Consider the following 12,961-nt stretch of genomic DNA (forward strand, 5'->3'; position numbering starts at 1 on the left):
GGGGCTGTCTGGTCATGGCAGTGGAATAAATCAAATTAAGATTCACTTTTCAAAGTCAATCCCAGGGTGTAAACGAATGTACGGCCAGAGCAGAATGTTTAAAACAGGGCGCAGAGGAAGCACTCCTCATAGTTACAGGTTCCCCGTCGGCCTGCAGCCTCCAGAACAACGCTGCTGTTTATGAATGGATCAGTGCATCGGGCCGGAGGTCACGTCAAAGTTACCTCCACCACTCATCAAGTCTCCTAAAGCACTGGAAAGCATCGGTATGTACGACTACATGACTGGATACACCAAGTCTGAGCTCGCTCACTTATTATGTGCATAATTAGAAATGTGACATAAGCTGGGCTTAAAAGTTCTGTTTAGGGAAAAGTTTAAAATTCTGGTAACAGGTTTGATCAAAGGCTTTCCAGACTGTACCTGGGGCGCGTGCACGGTGCGCGCACGTAGTCTGTGGGCGCGCATGCAACACGTGCAAGCAGCACCTGTATGTCAGGAAGTGACGCCATCAGCAGCTGGACCTGCGCTCCACTCACGTTGTGCTTTACATGTCAAGCACCATCTACAGCGGGCCCCGAACCTCTCACACTGGGTCCGACGGCCGAACCTCCGGCTCGCATTCAGTTTGGAGAAGAGGGAAAAGTCAGAGGGCACCGAATCCGGTGAAGCAGGCGGAGAGCGACAGGTGTGCGCAGGGGGGCGCTGTGGCGCACGGAGCACCTCACGTTCAGGTGGTTTGCTCCGAATATTCTCCTTCAGACACGTCAGCAGCGCGCTGCCTACAGACGGTACCTGGGGGTCCAGTCCTGCTCTAAACCCGCATTCAAGTCCAAGAACCCAACACGCATGCTCCGTAGGGATGCGCTGTGGCGCAGGTGTGACGCAGCCAGGATGTCTTCATGTCAAACTCCAGTCTGGACCAATGGGAGACCAGGTGAGCTAACCTTCTGTGTGAACTCAGGTTTTCTTCATCCGGCTCTGTGCGCGTGCACACTAACGGGGGCGTTTCACGCGCCACGTGACTCTTTGGCTAAATGCTCGTTCCTGTTGTTCAGTCCACAGGTTGCTCTGATGGAGACCTACTAAGACTTTAAAACGTTATTAAAGAGCTCAGGTGCTGCTGAAGAGATGCTTGTAGGAGCCTGTGTAGCTCAGAGTGTGTTCTGGGTGCAGTGTTTGTGCAGCCTCTCATTGAGTCGTCTGCACCTCGGAACTGTTCAACTTTAAGCTTAATGCGTTTAAACATGACTTTGAGGAAGAACACTTAGGTCTGACACGGTCCCATAATGAAGCCTATCGCTGTGGTTTTGGGCCAGATTGAGGTGAAATCGATGCTGCTGATTGAATATTTTCTGTAATAAGCAGCAATAGACCCGCCAGTCCTCTAACGTGGGTTCTGTTAGCTGCAGCACCGTGACAGTAAACGGACTTGGTGGCTCATCAGAACACAAAGAAACGTGTTTAAGCGTTTTCTGCATCACTGTTTGAATGCATGCAGGTTCCCATGGCGACGCGTGCAGTGTGTGATGCTGTAGCTTCACGGCTTCATTCAGGGGTTCTGGTAACGTACGGGTTTGCAGATACAACGTTTTCCATCGGCTGAGAATCTGTAGAGAACGGTCCGGAACAGAAACAAGGAGACGCTTCCTCCAGCTAAATTAAATCCTGAACTCTGAACATAACCGTCTCCTGAGCAGGCTACCGGTGCAGCATCAGTTACCATGGTGATCGAGCCAGGTTAGAAGAGTTAAAACTCTGGCTTGAGTTCACCTCACCAGCCCACTGATGGTGCTTTGTGTTACAGAACTCTGTCCACGGTGAGACCTGCTGCTTGTTCTCTGGGCGTTCGCTGCAGACCCGCCTCTCATCACCACGACGGCCATGATGATCCTCCACATGAAGGTGAGCTCAACCTGGCTGCTGGCTGACACACAATCTGATGTTCTCTTCAGTCTGAGCTCCACGGAGTAGCAGCAGATTCACCAGTGACCACAAAAACATGTCTAAGAAATGCTAGCGTGTTGTCATGTGACATCGTGACGAATGACGGTTACAGGAAGCACAGGTTCACAGCTTTTTGATCACCTCTGGTATTTACCTTCTTGCCTGATGTCAGATAAGAAGAATGAAACCGTTGTGTGCTGATGTTGAATATAAAGGGACAGCCAGCGGTGTGTTAGCTTAGCACAGCAGCAGAAAATAAAGACAAAGCTGATTGAATCAGTCCAAAGGTAAAGGAAATCAAGCTAGCAGCACTCCAGCGCATTACAGCTCGTTAGTCCTCATCAGAAGCCAGAGCGTAGAAATGATGTGTTCAGGTTTTATGGGGACTTCTGGCTGCAGAGAAACAAACCAAAGCTCTCATTAGTGAACTTTGAAGCGCTGCTAGCAGCCAGCTAGCTGGTGGTTAGCGCTTCCTGCCTTGTTGCTGGTCGTTCTATATGTACTTAACAGCCTCCTTCTGTATGTCTTGACAAGAATACAAATCAGCACATTTCCCTAAATGTTAAATGATCACTTAGAGACGAGCTGCTGGTTTGCAGACATTTAGCTGGTGACGGACCAGTTCCTTCACATTCGGTCTGACTCACCAGAATGCGGGTTTCAGCCTTTTTCTAAACTTTCTCCTCCTTTTCTGTTACGTACATTTTGCAAAATCTCCTTTGATTGAGGAAACAACGACGACCCCTCAGCAGAAACTCGGCACTGTGAGCGCTTCAGGCTTTTGCTGTGGATTTAAATGTGCAACCGGACCGCGCTGCCTATTGAATTAACCGTTTTAATGAAGGAAATGTGGAACCAAAACAGTTTCCCCCATTTCTGTTTTGGGGTAGCTGGTGCTGCATCTTTGGCTTAGCTTCACCCAACATGACTATGAATGAAAAAAACAAATAAGCCAGAACATTTCCCCCATAGCAGGAGGATGATGATGATGATGAAGTGCAGCAAAACATAAATTCAGAGGGAGTTAAAGGATAATGACAAACTCTTCTCCATCCATCCATCCTCATGATGCCTAACCTGTGTTGGGCTGTTTGTTCTTCCCGGGTCGTGCTGACTCTTGGCCATCTGCTGACTGGACTTCCAGCAAGTAGGAGCTTCGTGCTTCGCGGTCAAACACAGCTTCTGTGTAGATAATCCCAAGTTCGGGGTCTATACGAAACAGATGGTGGTCGCCGCTGCTGTCGCTCAGCAAAGAGTAAGTGATCTGTAGAGCGCAGGGAATTAAAAAAATTAAGCTGCTGCAGTAACCTACAGAAAAGACAGAAATGAATGGCTCTGTGGCTGAAAATGTCAAGAGGTCTCTATCACAGTCCCCCAGTCTGTCTGCTCATTAGAGGCAAAGCCAAATCGATATGCTGTGTCCCAACACTGTCGTCACCATCAGGCAGCTCCCAGCACCACCTCAGCCGGACTCTGACAACGGTGGAGCATTAGCTGTGGCCCCGGAGGGCCTGTGGTGGGACGCTACGTAGTGCTCCTCGTAGTGCGCTATAGGTGGTTTAACAAGGAAACATCAGTCTGTAGATACGGCTGAACAGACTTCTGCTAAATGTCTTTACTTCTTGTCGCGCCACAACACAAACGCACATAATTCACAACCAACCTCTCCGTTCAGACCCAGGTCTTTGTCATGTGCAGACACTTGGAGAACTGAGGTCCCTATCTGGGCTCCTTCTGTCACCGAGGCCTCGTAGATGGAGGACGTGAAAAATGGCACGTTGTCGTTGACGTCTAGGAGAGAAGAGAGTTTTAAATTCCCCAGCATCCGAAGCTGCAGCTTCTAGAACCGCTCGCATTAAAGATTTAGGAGCTTGAATAAAAAAACAGAAAACATGAGCACAGCACTGTTTACTGGAGCTGCTGACTTTCTCACCTGAACTCAACATTACACACAGGAGCTGACAGGTAAGCAGCAGACTGGCGTCTCTGGCCAGCTGGTCGTCAAGCCCGACACCAATCAATTAGCTCTGTGTTTAAAATACACTGCCAAGTCTACAGAAAGCCTCCAACAAATAGATCCGGTAATTAAATAAATAGATACCAACAGTTATACTCACTTTACAGCAGCTAGAACATTAATGTTGGCGTGTGTTTAATTACCTTTCAGCTGACTAATAGTGACATTTTGCAGTTGATCTCATGACTCGTACTTATGTGCTGCTTAGAAATGTAATAATTAAAGCTGAACGTGCAGAATCTGAATCACGCCGGCTATCTGATAAACTGTATTAGTTTCTATTTCTTATCAAAGAGCAAAGCGAGATGAGCACTAATGATACCTGTGATGTTCACGTAAACTCTGGTGAAAGCTGCGAGAGGCACCGCGGCCACGTTCTGCGCCCGAACGCGGAGCGAGAAGAACGGGGTGGTCTCGTAGTCCAGCGGCTCGGACACCAGAATGGAAGCAGAGCCGTCCTCCCGGTTGGGCGACAGGTAGAACCGGACCGGCATGTTGGTTTCAGGGACCATCCCGTCCTCCAGGTTGTAGGTCACCCTCGGGTCGCCCAGCTGAGAGGTCGCCTTGATCGTCTGAATGGGACGAGAACGTCAGGTTTGGATTTGTTCTTGGCTGGAGAAGCCTGGAGGTCAGGTCACGTTTACGTTACAGAGGAGATAAGAACGCTGATGCTAACCTCGGCGATAGCTTCCCGCTCAGCTGCTCTGACCTCCACCAACAGGAAGATTGTTGGTTTTTATGTGTTTAAAGGAAAAGTTTTACATTTTTGGAAATGTGCTTGTTCGCTTTTCTTAGAGTTAGATGGAACCACTCTGGGTAAGCTAGAGCTGGGAGGCGATTAGCCTAGCTTAGCATAATGGCCGGTAACAGAGGGACGCAGTTAGTCTGGCAAAACAAACGAGGTACAACGTTTTAATTAGTGCGCTATAGAACTGCTGGCAGGCAGCGTTTTTTTAAGTTTGGACGGAGCCAGGTTAGCTGTTTTCACTGGTTTTGCTGAGCTAAGCTAACCGGCTGCAGGCTACAGCTCCATAATTAACAGCCAGACATGAGAGTGGTATCAATCTCCTCATCCCAGGCAGGAGAAGGAATTATTTTATTCCAAAAGGCCAAACTGTTCCTCTCTGTGAGGTAGGTCAGGTACAATCCATCCTCATGTGACACGCTGCATAAAAACTAGGTCAGACTGCATTTGGGGTTTGTAGCCTGAAAACGGCGCCGGTTATATCAAATTTAGATTACATACAGCAGCGGCTGATTATCTGAGTAAGATACATGGAGGGCTAAGAATCGGACCTGCTATCCGAGCCCTGAAATAACCTCTTATCTAAAAGTGAATCCCCTTGTGAAGACCTTGCAAAAAGGGGATTTGTGTGCTCCCGGATTGACAGCTATATATTTTCTCGCATCAAAGGAGGCATTCATTGGATGTAAAGAGCCTTGAGTCATGAAACTTGCTTAGCAAATGTGATTCAATGTCAGCTTTCTCCCTCAGCATCGAACCACAACACGTTTACAGATCATTCAGCAGGCTGACGAACTCTCAGGTGTATCAGCAGCACAAAGAGAGTCTGGATAGTGTTCAGATTGTGCAGCAGCACAGCGAGCCAGAGCATCCATACGTTAACACGCAGCGCTGTAAGCAGTTACACGTACCACGATGGGCGTGTCTCTGGCCGTGTTCTCGGGGATGACCACGCTGTAGCTCTCCTTCTCCCACTGCGGAGGCTGGTTCTTCACGTTGGTGATGGTGACCGCCAGCTCCACGGACGTGCTTCGGTTTCCCCCGTCAGTCGCTATGATGTCCCGTGTGATGTAGGTCCTCTGGAGACGAGGGTGACATTTGGTTACTGAGGTGATCACAAGCTGAGATGATGAACTGGTTCATGATGTGGTCACTTTATGGGGATTATTTTAAATGTCTGACATTTGATGGCTCCAGCTTCTTACATTCACACCCCGATGCCAAAGCAAAGTGCCATCAGGAGCAACGTGGGGTTCGGTGTCTTGCCCAAGGGCTGGGGATCAAACCCAGCCCAGTGGACAACCCGCTCCACCACCAACGGTACCGGCTTTCCCATCACAAAGTTCTGGAAGTTGGTCAGACTTGTTGCTCGCTTACTCTTTGATTTTTTTTGTGTGTGCCTACATTTTCTTGCCATGTTTTTTGTAAAAGGCTCTGTAGAAAACTATGGAGTTTATTTATTTGTTTTAATTTATTCATTTTCATTAATTAATTTATTTATTCTTTTTAATTATATTTTAATTTTTTAATGTATTTCTTATAGTGTCGCTTTAAAAGCAAAGGAAATATGCGCAGTAGGACTGTCATAAAAATAAATTAAAAAATAAAAATAAAACTGAAAAAAATAATTTAAAAAAAATAAAAATAAATAAACAATAAAAAAGAAAAAATAATTAAAAAAATAGCAAAATAAAAATAATAAATACATTTTAAAAATAAACATTAACAAATAAATTATTATTTATCTTTCTAGTTCTACTTTTATCAGCCTTTTCTTTTATGGATTCATTTTGATTAATTATTTATGTTGCCAATTATTATTTTTTATTTTATTTGTTCTTCTTTTTATTTCCGCTTTTATTTAATTATTCTTTTATTGATCCATCCATCCATCATCTCTACACCTAAATCCTCACCAGGGTCATGGGGGGCGGAGTCTATCCCAGCTGACTCAGGGTGAAGGCAGGTTCACCTGGACAGGTAACCAGTCTATCACAGGGCTACACTTAGAGACAGACAACCAAGCACACTCACATTCACACCTACGGACAATTTACAATCACCAATTAACCTCAGCATGTTTCTGGACTGTGGGAGGAAGCCGGAGAACCCGGAGAGAACCCACGCTGCACGGGGAGAACATGGAGACTCCACGCAGGAAGATCCCGGGTGTCCTCACCGGGACGCCAACCAGCGACCTTCTAGCTGTGAGGCCACGGTGCTAACCACCGAGACACCTGCAGCTCCTTCTTTTATTGATTTATTTTGTAATCTGGCGCCTCACTCCTCCATAGAAAACTACCAGAGGTGTTTTCACCGCTGTGAGAAGTTTGATGACACAAAGCCTCAGTAGTGGTTCAGATGAAGGTCGACCCACTGGGAGGGTCGAATACACAGCATGTTTAAATGTGTTGCGTTAAAGACAGAATCATAAAATTAACTGGTGAATCCATGCATCATCCTGATGTATGTTAATCTGAGCAGCATATGGTCGTGTTCTTCAGCTGGCACCATGGCTGTGGCTCGGTGGAAACCGGCCAGTGATGGCAGATAGCAGCAGCGACTCCATGTTTGGAGCTGGAAAGAGCATTTAGTTGAAGACCAAGACGCTCAGCAGACCAGGCAGCCATCAGCCTGTGATCAGCTTGACCGAGATCTGCTGTCTGGACTTCATTAAGGAAATTTAATTAGGCGAAAAACAACAAAAGCGTCAGTTTGAAGGAAGAAATTATGAAGAATAACTCAGATTGCACGAAACCTCCTCGACTTCTGGTTTGGCTTTAATTGAATTTTAAGGAAATAAAATGGCAAATACACAGCGACTGAATCAAAGTGGACACTGCAGGGAGCGCTGAACGTTTCTTTAATAGATTATCAGACTGTTTGAGTTCTTAATTAGAAAATGTGTCACATCAACATCGCGCTCACACAAAGTGTAGAAACAGACCTTTACAGAACCTCTCTTTAGCCCACGCACTCTAATTCCACTTCATTCTAACCACCAACCTGCATTTTGTTCCACTTTGAGTGAAAAAATTGCTCAAATATGAATTCAATTGTTGAGTTGTAAGGTTTCCCTCCGTCAGCTGCAGACTTCTATCAATGCAGATCGTGGCCTCGCGACTCTATTATTGTGCTGCAGTAAAAAGGAATCTCGCTGAACTTCAAAATTTCATTTTCCATTGCTTGGACAATCCAATTAGTATTTTATGAGCACAACTCCTCTGCAAAGCTTGAAACCAGAGAACAAAGATGTAATCTGTGATGTCCAGCGTTGAGCCAGCAGCTGCTGCTTTTCTTTTAACAGTAAATGAAGGTCTGGCTGACTTTGTGGCAACATCCAGCCCAGGCTTCAAATTGTGTTTTCTGTAATAGTGTCAGACCAGAACCAGAACATGTCCATGAAATATTCTGGATAGAGTCACCGCCACCTTTTCCATCTCTGGTCGCTGGTCCGGCTCTACGTGCCGTGTCTCTGGGCGTACGGATGTCTGTTTATGACCTATCTCCTTCATATTCCACTGAAATCCTGCAAGTCATCTGGGAGCTGTGCTGCACACGTCACTGTGAAGTGTGGTGTGAAAATCTGTCCTTGATACTCGTTCACTGTAATCAGAAACTGTAATGAGAAAATCTAAATAGAAAGTGTCTCCGACCAGCTGAGACGTTTAACATTTAATGAAGTGCTTTTATAATCTTAGTTAAGGCACAAAGATTGCGGGATGATTCAAACAGCTTCTGAAACCGCTCTGAAATATGCAGCAGCTTTGTTCGGCGAGGTTTTGGCCCTAACACGTTGCATTTTGCATGAAGTCAGCAGCAAAATTGCCAGAGACTTTAAACATCCGTGTGCTGGAGAGCGTGCTAAATAATAAACCGGCCCGTAGTGCTGCAGCAGGTTTCCAGCCGGGGAACAACTTCGGTTTGAATAAATGAGAGGCGGAAAAAGGGGAAGACGAGCGGTGATGAGTTTACAGTCCTATGAAAAATGTAAACAAAACGGGCTGCGTGAGGGCGACGGACGGCGACACAGTAAATCACTTAAAGCCCATCGCAGGCGGCGGCTCGTCAACACTTCCTGCCTGTTTCCATATTGAACATAATTATTTATAGAACTACGATTATTCACATTTTAAATAGAAGAGTAATGATTTTTACTTTTTTTTTTTAGCAATTTTCCAACATTTCCGACAAAGCGTTTTAGTTTTGGAGAAACGGTTTCGTCTTGAACTCGACTTTGCTCTTTGCATGAACAATCCTGCGACGCGTTTCAGGTGATATCCTCAGAACACCAGCCTCCTCTCATGTTCCTGTCAGTCTGCTTATCAAAGCCTCATGTGATAGATGATGATGAAGAAAACGTCTCAGTCCCATATATCAAAGCCGGAGTATTTACGGCAGACAAAGAGTTGCTGTGTGTGATAATTAGCTGCTTCAGACGACGTGCCGTCCATCCCAACAGCCCCGTCGCCAACCACCACCTCAGCTTACAGGATTTCTGTGCTCGTTTAAAGCATGACCTCACAACTCTCAAGCTGCTCAACCTTATTTTAAATAATTTGTTTAGCCTGAATTAGTCTCTCTGCATCTCTTTCTCTGTGCTCTGTCCACATGCGGCGTCTGGGGGAGCGAACGTGGCCCAGATTGGCTGCAGAAAGGCCCTTTGAGGTGGCTCGCTCACGTTGTTCACACAGGAAGTCATGTAATACCACTCTGGTGCATGTGTGCGCCGTCTGACAGACATCCTGCGAATAACTGCCGACAAACCTGCGATATGGGCTGGTTGACGTAGACCCATCCGGTGACGGGGTTGACCCGCAGGTACTCGGGCTGCTCCAGGGACATGGAGTAAGCGATAGCTGCATTAGTGCCGAAGTCGTCGTCGTGCGCTGCCACGCGTAAAAAGCTGGTGCCGACCAAAGTGTCCTCTCTCAGGAAGTCTGCAGAGGATAGAAATGAGCAGTCAGAGACGGAGACGGGCTCGCTGAGGGCAAAGGATGGTTCAGATCCGGCATCACAGAGGTTTAATGTGCAGCAGCTCTTTCTTTACACACAGACACATTAAGCAGCCGGATTAATGTTATTTCCCTTTTCTCTAAATAAAACTCCATCTACATGCATATTTACAGCACGGTGCTGCATTAAAGTAAATGAAGTGCGTATAACCGTCTGCGAGCAGCTCTGCTGCTGCGTTTTTGAGGCTCTTGGTTTTGCCAATTCTTCAGCGATGCTATTAATGTTTGATTTGGATGCCAGCCTATATAATATTTATCCAACACTTACACTCGTAGCGCAGATTCTCAAACTTGGGGCTGTTATCATTCTGGTCCAGTATCTGGACGGTGAGCTGACAGATGCCGATGAGCGGCTCTTCTGCCCAATCAGTGGCCGTTACTGTAATCGAGTACTCCCTCTGCCGCTCCCTGTCGAACTGCCGGGCGGTCACGATCACTCCTGCAAATACAAAACGATGATCAGCCCCGTTCACCACCCGCCCGGCAAACATCCTCACTACAATGCATGCACATATATATTTATATTTCTACATCCATTCAGCAGCTCCTCCAACTCATCCATCTGAATCCATCCATCCATCAATTCATAAATCAAGAAAACAAGTAAACAATTATAAATTTATTCCGACTAAGTTTAGCATTCCTTTCAAGTACAGTGACTTTGTTATTAAATCTTGAGATGAAGAAGATAGAACACAAGCCTGAAAGAAAATGAGTGGCAGGATAACTACGTGTTGGGACTTCAGAACAGCTTCTTTATTCGCCTCCGAGCCCAGCGCCTCTATATGCTCACTAGTTGTGTTGGGCTCTTACAAGTTATGCAAGGGCCCGATTGTGTCAGAGCGGGGATCAGCGTTTACAGCTGGATGAGAGGATGAAGGGGAACCTCCGTCTTTATTGTCGTGAGAAGAAAAAAAAAGCCCACGAGTGAATTACGGGAGGAACAACCAGGTAAACTTGGTTCCTCTCCCAGTCAGCAAACACCAGCAGCATTAAGCTGATGTGCCGGCTTGCAGTGCCGTCCCTCCAGTCCGCCCGTCTCGCTAACCCGGCTCGGCAGCGCATCTCGTTCTGTTCTTCGCCTGCAGCCACTTCCAAGGCTGTATCGTGACTGAGTGCCTGACGTAAGCGGGAACGAAACACAACAATTCATTAGGTCTGAAGAACGCCGACGGGCAGCGGCGTTTATAAACGGCTGCTTGGAAACGTAGCCGTGTTTGCGTGTTAACATGCGGTCAGATGTGCAGGAAACACCGAGTGGTGCTTCTTCAGCTGCAGCGACCTGGGACCGGTCCGGACCGCACAACAGGAGGTCATACCTAATTCTGAAATGAGATAACGATGATCTCGTCTCTCAGTCAGGGTTTAGTTCCGACTGAGGAGCTCAGCCAAGCAGTCGGTTAATAACGGCTGGACTCTGGATGTTCATCAGCTCGGCATTCTGGGTGATACGGATTCACATCTCTGCAAATAACACCCATCAATTATTCAGCCGCCGCACTAGAAATAGTGTTTTATATCTGAAAACGTGTAAAAAGGCATCAGTGGGTCTGAACGGGCCGATGCAGCTGATCCGGTAGTGGGCCCCATGACAGAGTTCTGCTTTGGGCCCCAGGAGGTCAGAACCGGCTCCGCTCGCCCTTCATTATGGAGGATAACTTCTATACACTGAAGAGCGACACCGAGCCGGTCCAGATCAAATCAAATGCTAATAAATACGCCGCTGTTGGCGTCTGGCTTCCATTCTTGAGGGAAGATTTTTTTTTTAATAACGTGAACATTTTTTTAAATCTCTGCTCCGTATTCATCCCGTCCTCTGAGATCACACTTCAGCTCAAATGATTATTAGAGACGTCAATTACCATTAAAATGCTTCCTATCTGCAGGATATCCTGTGCTCCACGTCTAATTGAGACCTATTTTACCCCAGACAATCCGTGACTGCTCTACCTGTGTCTGGATGGATTCTGAAGGCAGGCATGGCGCTGTCTCTGTGCATTAAGCCATATTTGACTTTTCCATTTGCTCCCTCATCTGCATCCACAGCATGCACTTGCAACACAAAAGTCCCCGTTGGCTGGTTCTCCAGCACTGAAGCCTGCTCACGATATTGCTGGCACTTAGATAGAGAGGAGAGAGGAGAGAGGGGTGGGGGAGGGAGACAAAGAAGAAGAGACACAAACAAATACAACAAAGAATTCATATATATGGGGATATATTGTCAGAATATGTTACATTAATGAGAATACAGGGATCAAAGACAGTAAACTCATTAAGCAGAAGGTCACTCCTCACACTTCACAGGGAGGCATTGTGCTCCAAACACAGTGCAGCAGTTATAGATACACTAACCCACATCTATGGAAGTAAAAACACTCGAGTTCTTTTGAAGAGCCACAACAGCGAACCGCTTTGTCTCAGCAAAGAGTTTAATCCATTCCCACTAACGAACCTGTGGCCCAGATAAAGAGCAGATCTCTGGAGTTGATTTTTTTGTAATCAGATAGAAATGTTGGCGACACAACGAAATGACGGTGGAGAGAAAAAACAGAGCGAGAGGCAAAGAGAGTGAAGGTACGGCAATGGATCGACGGACGTGTTGAAGCAGCAGAAAGACGAATCATGTAAAAGTTCACCAGCTGCATGGCCTGTAGATAACCGTTCATATAATGTACAGCGTAAGGTCGCGCCGGCTCTGGTGGGTCTGAGGCGTAACCTGATATTTAAACACATCGAGTTCGAGCCCGCCTGAAAGACCTCAGGAGGTCCGGCTCCGCATAACTATGTCTCCTGCCGAAGTTCAAGTCATTCCTAATTAAGGGGGAAGTTAATTAAACAGGTATAGCATATTGTGATGATATAGCACTTTTTTTTTTTCATAAATTAATTGAAATCCCAACGGAGTGCCTAAAGATAGAGAGGGTGTGCAGGCTAATCGCAGCTCATGGGAAAACAGCGGAGAGAGACGGAGGCCGGCGAAATGAGAACGCCACGGCGAGAAAATAAGCCAGCAGGAGAGTGAGACGACGAGGAGAAGCTGAACCGAGAGACCGACTGAAAGATGAGAAGAAACTGGAACGACACTGAGCTCGCTCTGTGATTTGTGCTGAAATGTTCGGGTCGGCACCAGCAGCAGCACCAGACAGGGTTCTGGAGAGGAACCGTCTGAGATTTAGCCAAATGCACTTTACTGCCGTTGAAAAGATCAATACGACTGTGTGTGTTAAATCTGCAGCT

General features: G+C 46.6%; 1 protein-coding gene across 1 annotated transcript in view; it reads right to left on the bottom strand.

Annotated features, from left to right (window-relative positions):
• Positions 1-12,961, bottom strand: part of LOC103364000 (neural-cadherin) — a 93,116-nt gene that overhangs the window by 31,265 nt on the left and 48,890 nt on the right. The window contains exons 9-15 of the mRNA XM_008290993.1: positions 11,675-11,843; positions 9,993-10,163; positions 9,477-9,649; positions 5,621-5,788; positions 4,287-4,536; positions 3,611-3,738; positions 3,025-3,211 (exon numbers count right to left, since the gene is read on the bottom strand). Of these exons, the coding sequence (XP_008289215.1) occupies positions 3,025-3,211; positions 3,611-3,738; positions 4,287-4,536; positions 5,621-5,788; positions 9,477-9,649; positions 9,993-10,163; positions 11,675-11,843 (1,246 nt within the window). The remainder of the gene's footprint in view (positions 1-3,024; positions 3,212-3,610; positions 3,739-4,286; positions 4,537-5,620; positions 5,789-9,476; positions 9,650-9,992; positions 10,164-11,674; positions 11,844-12,961) is intronic.

The sequence above is a fragment of the Stegastes partitus genome, unplaced genomic scaffold (assembly GCF_000690725.1).
Source record: "Stegastes partitus isolate 25-593 unplaced genomic scaffold, Stegastes_partitus-1.0.2 Scaffold707, whole genome shotgun sequence".
NCBI lineage: Eukaryota > Metazoa > Chordata > Actinopteri > Pomacentridae > Stegastes > Stegastes partitus.